Here is an 11,395-nt window from a genome sequence, read left to right on the forward strand (position 1 = left end):
TATTAATTGATCTTGATCTATCTATCAAGGCAGTGTACAAAAATATACAAACTGAATAAAACATAAGACACCACAAAATAGTTATAAGAATAGCTGGCTCATCTTTAAAATAATTAAATGTCTGAACTGAAAATAATTAAATGACTTAAAGGTCAGCATTTTTTTAAAAAGTCTGAGACACCTGAAAAGTAGCAAGGATGAAACCAGCAACACAAGATGCCTAACTCCTATTTGAAGTGAGTTGGACTCTTGAGACACAGGGAGAGCTTTAAATCAAAACATGCAAAGTTATGGCTGAAGCATTTCTACAGAAATTAGCTACACAAATTGTATTTAGCAACATAAATGAACAGTACTGATCTACAGCTTCATGTGAATTCTACCCTATAATGCTTTTCCATCGAGGTTGAAAGAAGTTTCATACATGCAAGAAGTTCTACTACTTTTCTTCCTGTTCCATGAACATGTAGGTCTACATATATATATATATTGTGAGTCCTACATTCATAAGCATCAGCTAAGGCTTTTGCATCCGGAATTTGATTTTGAATGGAGGCTTTTAACGATTTCCAGTTTCAGCACCGCTGCATTATCAGTTCTGCCACTTGTTCTTTTACTTCTGTGTCATGATAGTACAACAAAGATGTTAGTTTCTGAGCACACTCTGTAGTATTCCCCCAGAGTACAGAAAAAATTGAACCTTCATTGTGATGATGGACAGTAATGCTCTTGTCCTTTTGCGTAAGTTTTGTTAAGTTTGTGGCAAACACCAGGACCCTGAGCAAAACTTCTTTGTTTATGCAGGTGTCAAACAGGGATAGTAAGAAGGGTGCCTAGAGAATTAAACAAACAAGAAATAGTTGTTCGTAGGCATGAAAAAATAAGTGAACATACATCTTTTTAGTAAACATCATACGCATCACTTACCCACCTTCATTGGGCTCTAGTAATTTACTAGCTTCTGAACTTCCCTATGCCAACCCAAAATCAAATTTTGAGCACCATACACCTCAGGCATTCTCCAGTTACTAACCTGGAGTATTTCTTACCTCTGCTCACTCAGCTATAGCTATTTTAACCTTTAAAGCCCTATAAGGCCTAGGACCCTCGTACCTACGGGACCGCCTCTCCTGGTATGTCCCACAGAGGAACTTACGGTCTTCAAATAAAAACATCTTGGAGGTCCCAGGCCACAGAGAGGTTAGGCTGGCCTCAACTAGAGCCAGGGCTTTTTCGGCTGTGGCTCCGATCTGGCGGAACGCTCTGTCACAAGAGACTAGGGCCCTGCGGGACTTGACATCTTTCCGCAGGGCCTGCAAGACAGAGCTGTTCCACCAGGCCTTTGGTCAGGGCGCAGCCTGACTCCCTCCTTTGGCAATCTTTACAGAACTCTAGCCCAATGGTTGCCATCAATTTGATTTGAATTAATTTTATAATGAAATGATTTTAGAATGTATTATTTTATTGTTGTTAGCTGCCGTGAGCCCGGCTTCGGCTGGGGAGGGCGGGATATAAATAAATTATTATTATTATTATTTTTTATTATTATTATTATTATTATTATTATTTATTATTTCTTCAAATAGTAATTGTTGGAAGAAGCATAAAAAGTAGCATTACCTGAGCATTAAGGAGATGTTCCGTCATAGCTGGGTTTGCTGATAGATTCACAAGCACCTTTAGAACCTGAACCTATTAATATAGGGGGAAATTTAATTTTAATAATATACTTTGGATTTAACACTACACATAAAATAAGCAGGAAATATTAGGAACACATAAGATTTGCAAGCACAACTTACAAACTGCAGGCTAGGAGATCATAAAACAAAAAAATTAGATCCCACTTTTTCTGGCAGTTCAACATGGTGACAAAACCAAAATTATAAGGAGAAAAAATAGCAAACTAATATAAACTCAATTTTCTTGTAACAAGCATTTGTCCTTATTAGGAAATAAGCCCCTTTTAAGTTTTATCAGTACTTATTTTTGAGTAAACCAGTACGAGAATTGGCTACCCGCATTGCAAGCTTCATAAATCAGTTTGGTTGGTGGCACAGAAAGGGGGATTTGCAGCACCAAACCAGCACACCACTTTGGAACCAGCCTGTAGCCAAGCAGACATTGGGTTTGGGGGTAAACCTATGAGCCCTGGTTTGACTGTCAATTAGACAGTTTGGAGGGCACTGTAGAAAGCAGGGTTTGTGGCACAAAACTAGCACCAAACTTTGACATCAGTTGCCGGGGGGACGGGACAGAATTTCGGGGCCACACATTAATGAAGCTTGCATAGTATTCAGCGGAAACACAAACTTAATCTGAGCTGTGAAGTGTAAACGGACCCCAAAGCTGCAATGCAGCAGGACTAGTGACAGCAACCTTATTCTTCTAGGAGCTTCTTTGCACCTATTCTTAATTTAAAATTCACATCCATCTTTCAGAAGTATAAATCTATCCTGAATTCTCAGAGACTCCAGTTTTCTTCTATTAATGTGTGCTTCTGTAATCTAAAGAAGAAACATTCAGAACTGTTCAAAACAAGCTCTGCTGTTATTTTCACTCAAAGTAAACAGGCTGAGAGTGATAGCCATCTTGTGGGGCCCTTAACTTACAAAGGAACAGGGAATGGTGTCCTGCTAAGGTTTTTTGTTATGAATGACCAATGCTCTGGTTCAAATCCCTTTTCTAATTAGTTAACTTTTTTTGAGTTGGCTCTGGAGTTCAGAAAGCCTAAATGGTCCTACTCCCTCACTTTTTAAAAAGAGGTGAGTAAAGAAAAATCAGCTAAAAACATTTTCTACCCCCTTTAACTTATGTGCATGACTACTATTAATTTTCGAAGTAATTTAATACACAGAGAATTAAAGGACAAGAAAAGCAGAATCCAAAAGATTTTCCTCCTAACAAGATAGAGCATCTTATGGTACCTGTGTTCTTTCATTTCCTTCCAAAAGCATATGAAGAAAGCATGGTATGAAGCTTGTCATCATGTAATGATAGTCATTGGTAACAGACATATTGGTTAAAAATCGAAGCCCAGCCAGCTGAAGTTCAGAGTTCAAGGGAGATAAATCTGTCTCCTCACAAACAATGGTAATATATATCTCAGGGAGGGAAAAACAAAAACATGATCAGAACAAACCACTCCTAGTGATAATCCCACTCTTATCATTAAAAACAAAATATTATCGCTGTTGAACACAAATTTTGAACAAATAAGCAAAGGTAGTGACAAAGTACCTTTTTTAAAACATGAGGTATAGCGAATGCTGCTAATTTAAACAATTGGCAAAACCTTTTATCACAATAATCCTTCCGTTAACAACATATTCTAAATGTAGAGTTATCTGTTTTCTTCTCTGCAGATGTTTAAAGTATTGTTAATACCATATACAGTGGTACCTCGGGTTACATACGCTTCAGTTACATACGCTCCAGGTTACAGACTCCGCTAACCCAGAAATAGTACCTCGGGTTAAGAACTTTGCTTCAGGATGAGAACAGAAATTGTGCTCCGGCGGCACAGCAGCAGCAGCAGGAGGCCCCACTAGCTAAAGTGGTGCTTCAGGTTAAGAACAGTTTCAGGTTAAGAACAGACCTCCGGAACGAATTAAGTTCTTAACTCGAGGTACCACTATATACTCGAGTATAAGCCGACCCAAATATAAGCCGAGGCACCTAATTTTACCCCAAAAAAACTGGGAAAACTTATTGACTCGAGGATAAGCCTAGGGTGGGAAATGCAGCAGATACTGGTAAACTGTGGTTCGAGGACGCAATCCCCGCTTAGTGGAATGAAGACACACGGACACGTAATATAGGGTTGATGGGCAAGAAAAGGCCACAACTTTATTGATTACAGCAAGTGAAAAGGTATTGGCTTAGGCATTGGATCACATCAGTTGACTCCACCCACTCGGAGAGGGGTGAGTCTAAAAGGGGGGTTTATTCACCAGTAGGTAGAGCCTGTTGATGCTAATCCAACTATAAGCTCTCCCCTGATGTCACCAAGGGTCGTGCCATGGCCCCCCGCCACACAGGCATTGGACAGGGTCTACGACTGCCGGATTCCTTTAATGGGATACCCAAAAATTGAAGGCGTAGGCGATGGCCACACTTAGCCCTTCCACACGCCACAAACACATTATTCCAATGCCTAACCTACCCACCAATACCACGAAAGTTGTGACGATTGCTACGAGGTAGGCGAAAAAACCACAAAGCCTAATGCCAAATGGAAAACTTCCTACCAGGCCCCCTGGACAACCAACCTAAGGTCCATAGCAAGGCCAAGAGAAAAACTGAAACCCTGAGCTCTAAGGGAGTGGAGGGCGGGTGACTCGCGACGGGATGACGAAAAGTGAGGCCGCGTGGCTGGCGCAGCAACAAGTTAAGCTGCCGTCCACGCCCCTTCCAAGCCGCCTGGTTGGGCGCTTGCCCGTGGGCGTGGTGCGCCAGCCAGGTGAGTGGGTGGCAGGGGGCTAATGCCCCCTGCTTGAGGCGGAGATCGGATCCCGCCCACAACCCCTCCCCTCTTGCAGGAGGAGAGTCTTTTCAAAAATAAAAATAGATACCAATAAAATTACATTAATTGAGGCATCAGTAGGTTAAATGTTTTTGAATATTTATTTCAAAGAAAAACAGTAAACTAGCTCTGTAAGTGGAAAAGAGGGTCAACAAAAACAATATGGTACCAACAATAACTTTAAAAGTACACAAACATTCATCTCTCACTGTACTCAAACTACTCCCTCTTCCATTCCTCAGCTGCCTCATGAGAGCTCTCAAATATTCCACAGTACTTTACTCAAACCTCTTACCATTGTTTAAAACTGCCAGTTTCCCGCGTCCCCTCCAGCCTTTCAGTGTTTCTCCCTTCTCACTGTCATGCCACACTCACTACTCTTGTGCAACCTGACTTCACTTTTGCTTGCTGCCTTTATGCAAATCCAGGACTGTGATGCAGCAACTACAAGTCCTCCATTGGGGGCTGCCACTATGAAAGCCTTTCTTCCTAGGGAAAGAAAGGTATCTTGTGGACCAGAAGCTAATTCTGGACTAAACTTCACAAGCCCACAGGTTTAATTTTTAAGGAAGGGAACCTCTTCTCAACGGATAAAGGGGATGCTGGTGCTATCTTACCTGACGTTTCCAGCAGTGATGACAACAGAACACAGGTGCTTCCCCCCTCTCCAAAAGAGCCTCTCTACCCCACTGGTTCGCCCAGCCTTCGGTCTCAGATCATTTGATATACACATATCAAAGGGCTTGAGTTCAAGCTCCCTCAAAGCTCCGTGGGAGATGGAAGGGTCAGGTGTGGGAAGTGGAGAGGCGGAGGACGGCCTCACGTACAGAAACGCGTAGGTGAGAAGCTGAGATCAAGGCTCTGCAGTCAGCGCAGCACCGTCCAGGGCAGCCCCGCACACCTCGGGCTAGTGGAGTAGGACGTGAGAGGCAGCTTCCATTCGCGAGCACCTTCAAGAACCATAATGGCAGTTGCCACAGCAATCACCACCGCCGCTCTGTCTGGTTTTTTTGTGTTTTTTTAAAGGAGCACTGCCACGCATGCACCGGAACGCCTGGGCTTCTTTAAGCGTTTGCACATTCGCAACTGCGGGGCTGTTTGCAGACACGCAACTTTGCCGCTGTCAACGGCAGGGGAGGAGAAGGAAGGAGCAGTCGAAAAGGGCTGCTTTTGGGCTGCTTGTTCCTCCTCCTCTGCCGACAACAGCCTCTGCCGCTCGCAAGTCATCCGCACTGCACTGGAGAACAGGTAAGTGGGACCCTCACTTGAGTATAAGCCAAGGCGGGCTTTTTTAGCGTAAAAAATGTGCTGAAAAAGTCGGCTTATACTCGAGTATATACGGTAGATTGAGGGGCAACACCACCAACCATCCCTACAGTTTTAGGTTTCATCATGCAAATTCAAGAGCCATTTCATTGCCCTCTGAATACAAATACTAAAATTGGCATGTTGTCATATTTATTTGCAACACTTGTTTGAACAGCACCTGAACTTAAAGTAATGTAGGTTGGATGACTGTGACAAGAGAAGTAAGCCATCCTAATTTTTGTTCATCATTAGCGGTCCTCTTCTGAATGCCCTTCCCTTCTTATGTCAGGTGGGTAGTACCAGAGAGAGGGCCTTTTCAGCTGTGGTGTCCCACATATGGAAAGCCCCCTTGAGTTATATTTATGCTAATCTTTGTTATTAATTTGGTGTTGCTTATGACTTTGAGAGCTGTCCTGGGAGTTTTAACTGAAGGGCAGCATATAAAATGCTGTAATTAATCATTATAAAAAGTATTTACCCAATCAACATTACAGGGGAAAGCTTAGATCACATTGAAGTCAATGGGAAAGCTTTCATTGCTTTGAATCTAAATGGGATTGCACAAAAAGTTCTTCATATAAACTCATTATTTATGCACAGAGTTTTCTGTAGTAGAGTTTCTTGCTTTTAAACTTACCTTCATCTCTTCTTGATTTTTAATATTCATACTCAAGTTATTCAGTGCATTCAGTGCTTTTTCTTTCACTTTAGTGTCAGGAACTGAAAGCATTTTTCCAACAATGATAAGCCCGCCTAAATTTCGAATGATATCCTACGAGTTAAACAGAAAAATGTGTGATATACAATTATCTTAATTTAATTCCGGGAGCCAAACAAAATATGTTTTAATTGTTATATGAATTCTGCTTGAATCAACAAAGAATACAATGAAGCAATTGGATTTCATTTTTATCTAATCTGTAAAAACTACTCTAGGCATAGCATTTACTGTAAGGTGGAGCACATGGGTAGACACTGTGAAAGCAATCATTTTTCCCCTCTTCTCCCCTCTCCAAAATGACTCTAACACACCAGGACACTCTCTTGAAGTGGGACAGAGTTATGCAGGAGTTGGAAGGGGGATGAAATTGCCTACCTCTTCACAAGTGTTCATGGAACTGTGGTTTGCTCATGCAAAGGGCTCTGTGCATCATTCTTGCCAACGACTAATGACATCTCTACTTTTTCTCATTGAGGTAAGGTACAGAACAGTGAAGTACTCTCAACTCAATCTCCCGTTTCCTCTATAAGGGCTCCTCCAGATGACCTGTTTACTTAGCATTCAACCTGATTTACTTGCACAAAGCTTATGTAGAGGAAAAATGATAGCTGGTCTACTGAGCATTTGTTCCGATTTGTCTGCAGGGCGGTTTATTACAATGAAAATTTATCCTGATTTTCTTGCAAGGTGTCCATATATCTTTCCATTAATCATTCGTTTATTTCACACTTTTCAATGCATTTCCTCCTCACTTTCCAAACTATACAAAATCTTTCTTTTTTTCAAAGTGGATTTGTTGAGCTACAGAAACAGAGCCCTAACTGCACAAACTAAACGTTTTTGTTCTTGAGGCCCTCTCCACAATAATGAGAGTCTGGAGGCACCACTAGCGTTGAGATGGGACAAGGCACTATGGGTCTGCTTAGAATTGTCACTTAAGCTGTGGAAGCTGTATTGCTCCTAGAAAAATACACGGCCAAATATTACAGTTACCTAACACAGTGGTTCCCAATTGGTGGTCTGTGGATCCCCGGAGGTCTGCATAATCCACCCAGGGGGTCCGTAGCACAATTCACAATACCAAAAACTACCATAGAGATATAAATATTTTCAAAAGCCCGTGGCTTTCGAAAAACGGGCTCTTAAGTACTTTGCTAATTGGGAACCACTGACCTAACAGAAGCCAAGATCTACTTGTAAAATAAGATTTCAATTTGAAGATTATATGATCATGATCCCAATGAAACAAATTACATTGTTTTAATCAGTTTTTGCATGATTATTACTTTATCTTATTGTCTTTTATATATTTTATTTTCTTTTAAGCAAAGAACAATACTTACCTGATTTGCAGAGAATGCAGCACTGTTGCTCAATGTAACCAAGGCTTGCTCCTGAATGGTGGGATCCTTCGTAGAGTCAAGTAAACGAATAAGATTCTGTATATGGTGTGCCTCCAGATCATGGGATGATTTTGGAAGATCCACGTCTTCTAATTTTAGAAATTTTAGAAACATAAACAATTTCTGCACTAGTAATTTACTAGTAATTTAGGGCAACATCATCATGTCAGTGGTGGATTGGGCCTGGGGTAAAAGTGAGTGGAGCAACACATTTTAGGTTGTCTTTTATGCAATGGGCTAGTTGCTACATAGGCTCACACGCCACTCTCTGTTCTCTCTACCCAGACATCAAGGACACATTCCAGCCATGCAAAAACTGTTAGGGTGTAAAGCAGGGGCAGTGAGGGATATGGTCTGGGGAGAGGCGTGTGTGACTTGGAGAGAGTCCCAAGGGCCAGACAGAGGGGGCTACAGGGCCACATTTGGTGCCTGAGCCTGAAACTTCCCATCCCTGGAATAGAGTGTTAACACCTGCCTCTACATTGCATATTTGAAAGGCTGCACTAGTCTACAGTGGTTAATGTGTGTATATGCACTAGCTAAAACAGTTGCACTACAACTTTTTATTTTATTTTACATTAGGCATTTCTTTGCATTTCAAACCTGTGTAGCTACACTCTGAATTATTATAGCCCAATGACAAAGTTTGACATGAACATAAAAGTCTGTGTTAAAACAGAGATACATTTTGGTGACAGTGGGCAGATCACTAACACAGCTACAACGACCAATTAGTAAGATGGTTATGATAATAAAGTCCTATTTAACTGGATTTTTATGGAGCAGAATAAAGCAATGAATGTTGTTCTCCCTGCATCTGAGGATGTCTGTTCTGAACCGGTGTTTGACATTTCATCTCAATTCATTTCATCTCGTCTTGGAACTAATAATAACCATGTATTTCCTATCTATTCTCCCTCCTAGGACAGTGGGCTTGGGTTCATCCTATTCTTTACTTAAAACTGCATTTGTCCAATTGGCTCCAAGCCACCTCGGAAACAGCATGGAAAGAAGAGGAGGGAGAGACATACGGTATTTGAAACAGGTTTATTATACCTTATCAGCAGTTGGTCTAGGTAAGAAGCAACAACCTCGTTCACTAATAATTAGCAATGGGTGCCTGAACAAAAAGGTTCATTTTTTTTAATAAATGAAAAAGTCTCTAATGGCAAGAGGGGAAAGAAAGTAGACTGCAGGCCAAACTGCCTAGAGTGACAGGCCCTGGTAATGTTATGTTAATAGCATGTACTGTACATAAATAACATGCGAACCCCTTGAACTATGCTTCTGACAAGTGATTGAGGAGTCCTAAACAGCTCTGGTCTAAGGGATTCTTGTTTACTTGTGTCCGACTCTTCGTGACCCCATGGACCAGAGCATGCCAGGCACTCCTGTCTTCCACTGCCTCCCGCAGTTTGGTCAAACTCATGCTGGTAGCTTCGAGAACACTGTCCAACCATCTTGTCATCTATCCTCCCCTTCTTGTGCCCTCCATCTTTCCCAACATCAGGGTCTTTTCCAGGGAGTCTTCTCTTCTCATGAGGTGGTCTAAGGAATACACAGCTGTATTTCTCTGCACTTGCCACTGGCGAACTCAGGGCCGGATTTCGGTTTGATGAGGCCCTAAACTACTGAAGGTATTGGGGCCCTTTATATGTCCAGCTCTCCTCTATCAACAACAAATTGTTGCTGTTTTTTGTATTGAATATATGCTACAGTGGTACCTCTGGGTGCGAACAGGATCCATTCCAGAGCCCCATTTGCATCCTGAAGCGAACGCAACCCGCGTCTGCACGTGCGCGGGTCGCGATTCGCCACTTCTGTGCATGCGTGTGATGTCATTTTGAGGGTCTGCACATGAAACCCCCAAAGTAACGTGTTCTATTAAATCTGGGTCGCCGCGGAGCGCAACCTGAAAACGCTCAACCTGAAGCAACTTCAACACGGGGTATGACTGTATATGGTAGTTTATGGACCTAATGGGTATCTAAAACCATTTGCACATAACAAAATATGTATTTTATCAAAGTAATTGTTGAACTGAAATACAATTAAGAAGTATATTAATAGTGAAATACAGTGGTACCTCGGGTTAAGTACTTAATTTGTTCCGGAGGTCCGCTCTTAACCTGAAACTGTTCTTAACCTGAAGCACCACTTTAGCTAATGGGGCCTCCTGCTGCCGCCGTGTCACTGGAGCCCAATTTCTGTTCTTATCCTGAAGCAAAGTTCTTAACCCAAGGTACTATTTCTGGGTTAGCGGAGTATATAACCTGAAGCATATGTAATCTGAAGTGTATGTAACCCAAGGTACCACTGTACAATTAAGAAGAAGTATATTAATAGTGAAATAATTATTAAGCTCCAACTTAACATTTTGGAAATGTGCACCCAGTTTTTTTGGGGGGGCCAAGAGAGTGGGGCCTTAGGCTATAGCTTGTTTGGCTTATACGTAAATCCGGCACTGGGACTTCTCACTATCCTCTTGAAAAGCGCAAACTCGGTAACTGGAAAATGCATTAAGAACAAAACTAAGCGCCCGGCGCTCTTGCCTTGCCGAAGGTTTTCCGGCCCCTTCCGGCCCGCGCTGGAAATCACGGGCATCGCCGACACTTTCTGGAGCAATGTGGGGGCGGCCGCCCGGTGCTCCTGCCCTGGACGGACATCTCCCCGCTTTGCCCCGGCTCCGGCTCCTCCCTCGCGCCCCCTTCTCGCTCGGTAAACGCAGTAGCAGACGCCGGCCCCGACCGCCAGCCCCGCCACCAGCCCCGTCACCGACGACCCTCCGCGCTCCCTCATGGTCACGTCTCTCTCGGCCCCTCAGAGATCCGCCGGGAGGAAGCGGCCATCAGCGACATGGCTCCGCCTCCCTCGCTCCGCGGCCTGGAAGAGAAACGGCGCCTCGGCGCCCCCTTGCGCGCGCGGCGCCCTCCGCATCCAGACCTCCGCGCGCAGGAAGCGCGCTGGGGAGATCTGGCGCCGGCCCCCCTCCCCGAGTTTTTTATTTTACCGCCCACTGCCGCCTCAGAAGTAGGCGAAGCAACGGAATCCCGAGTAAAACATCCACTCGCTTTCTCCCTTCAGAGCCTGTTTTAACCCCGCTCTTCATCCAGGGCGGCTCTTTTTAGTGCAGTTCGTAGGACGAGGAGATAAGGACTTAAAAGCGCAATCCTAAACCCAGAGAGATGGGGCCCCAGGGCGCGCTTCTCCAGGGGAGGCTGGAGCCGCAGGGCGGAATGCGCCTCCCCCCCCCCGCCTGCTGTAACGGCCCCCACCAACGGCTGGATTCTTCCATTTGCCCCTCGCGCTCCATCCTCAAGCGTTGCTTTGGTGCCCCCCTTGCAGCTGCCCTGGTCGGGACGCCCTAAATCCGCCTCTGCCCGGATTCTTGCCTACTCTGAGCAAGAGGGGAGAGGCGCAATGTTTGCGCCCCCTGGC

The 11,395-nt window shown here is 43.8% G+C and overlaps 1 protein-coding gene and 1 long non-coding RNA gene across 2 annotated transcripts; one reads left to right on the forward strand and one right to left on the reverse strand.

The window, feature by feature from the left end:
- Positions 1–253: 253 nt before the first annotated feature.
- ARMC10 (armadillo repeat containing 10) lies at positions 254–10,843 on the reverse strand. Its single transcript, XM_081211813.1, has 6 exons — positions 10,510–10,843; positions 7,898–8,046; positions 6,471–6,605; positions 2,928–3,104; positions 1,621–1,692; positions 254–833 (listed from the first exon to the last, which is right to left on the reverse strand). The coding sequence occupies exons 1-6, from the start codon at positions 10,754–10,756 to the stop codon at positions 576–578; spliced, it is 1,038 nt and encodes a 345-aa protein (XP_081067939.1). The 5' UTR covers positions 10,757–10,843; the 3' UTR covers positions 254–575.
- On the forward strand, positions 4,824–8,000 carry LOC308596671. Its single transcript, XR_014012636.1, has 2 exons — positions 4,824–5,177; positions 7,881–8,000. It is a non-coding gene; the product is annotated as an uncharacterized lncRNA (long non-coding RNA).
- Positions 10,844–11,395: the final 552 nt, after the last annotated feature.

This window comes from Podarcis bocagei, assembly GCF_964188305.1.
Source record: "Podarcis bocagei genome assembly, chromosome: 10".
NCBI classification, from domain to species: domain Eukaryota; kingdom Metazoa; phylum Chordata; class Lepidosauria; order Squamata; family Lacertidae; genus Podarcis; species Podarcis bocagei.

Bases quoted from the DNA above. Each gene is read 5' to 3' on its own strand.
- ARMC10 (XM_081211813.1), bottom strand. From the start codon at position 10,756: ATGAGGGAGCGCGGAGGGTCGTCGGTGACGGGGCTGGTGGCGGGGCTG. The intron at 6,606-7,897 runs GTAAGTATTGTT...TTTAACTCGTAG, and splicing joins CTGCATTCTCTGCAAATCAG to GATATCATTCGAAATTTAGG. The intron at 3,105-6,470 runs GTAAGTTTAAAA...TCCCTCCCTGAG, and splicing joins AAAATCAAGAAGAGATGAAG to ATATATATTACCATTGTTTG.